The sequence below is a fragment of the Octodon degus genome, unplaced genomic scaffold (genome assembly GCF_000260255.1).
Source record: "Octodon degus isolate 3935 unplaced genomic scaffold, OctDeg1.0 scaffold00002, whole genome shotgun sequence".
In the NCBI taxonomy this organism is placed as follows: domain Eukaryota; kingdom Metazoa; phylum Chordata; class Mammalia; order Rodentia; family Octodontidae; genus Octodon; species Octodon degus.
The window spans coordinates 26,720,163-26,721,196 of NW_004524578.1; the positions used below are offsets into that span (position 1 = coordinate 26,720,163).

The window sequence follows — 1,034 nt, forward strand, 5'->3', positions numbered from 1 at the left end:
TTTTTTTTTTTTTTAATCGGTATCTTTTTTTCTGAGCACTAGTATCACCACTCCCAGAGAAAGTGTTGCAGGAGTACAGGTACAGAAAGACTGTTCAGAGAACAGTAGCTCAGTGTTTGCTCATAGTCTCACCCCTCAAGCAACACACATTATTTTTGGTGTGGTCATGCTTCTTGTACTCTACTGTGTATTACAACATTAAAAGGACAGATTGACCTAGTACAGGTAAATGGCAGTGTCTTCCTTTAAACTAGCAATGTAAGTACATATTAACAGAAAATAGTCCTCCCCTATCTGCTTGCCATTATTTTAGGTACCTACATGGTCTGAAAATATTAAATGGAAAATTACAGAACTTTAAAAGTAAAAAGGTGGTTGAGTATGTTTGGAGTTGCTTCTGGTTTGTTTTTTTTTTTTTTTTTTCCAATACCACACTATTTTTATCATAGTAGCTCTGTAGTATAATTGCAAGTCAGGGATTATGATGGCTCTTGCCTTACTTTTGTTGCACAGAATTGCCTTTGCTATTCTAGGTGTCTTCTGGTTCCAAATAAATTTTAGGATTATTTCTTTCTTTTTTTTTTTTTTTTGGCAGAACCAGGGGTTGAACTCAGGCCCCTGCACTTGCCGGGAAAGCGCTTATTCTACTGAGCCATCTCCCCAACCCCAGGATTATCTTCTCTAATCCTGTGAGACATGCTGTTGGAATTTTGATCAGAATTGCATTAAATCTATATAATAGTCCTGGAAATAAGGTCATAATACTTTGAAAAGTATAAATTTGGACAATAAACACAGTCAACATTTTGTCAGATGGTAGGCACTTAAAAGCAGTTTTAATGGAATATATATTATTTCTATCTGGTGAAACAAGGTGTGTTCATAGCTCCTAAGTGAGTCAGCATTCACCAGGAAAGGCACAGAAATGTGGGAGGTGTACCGTTTAATGTATTTGCCGCTGGCTGCTCCGGTGGCTGGCTGCTGAGGCTGCCCATTTGTAACTCTGGCCGGTTGCTTGGATACCACATTGCTAG

The 1,034-nt window shown here is 38.1% G+C and overlaps 1 protein-coding gene across 1 annotated transcript in view; it reads right to left on the reverse strand.

Annotated features, from left to right (window-relative positions):
- Snap23 (synaptosome associated protein 23) overlaps window positions 1-1,034 on the reverse strand; it is a 58,357-nt gene that overhangs the window by 5,148 nt on the left and 52,175 nt on the right. Inside the window, exon 6 of the mRNA XM_023712571.1 lies at window positions 941-1,030. Within this exon, the coding sequence (XP_023568339.1) occupies window positions 941-1,030 (90 nt within the window). The remainder of the gene's footprint in view (window positions 1-940; window positions 1,031-1,034) is intronic.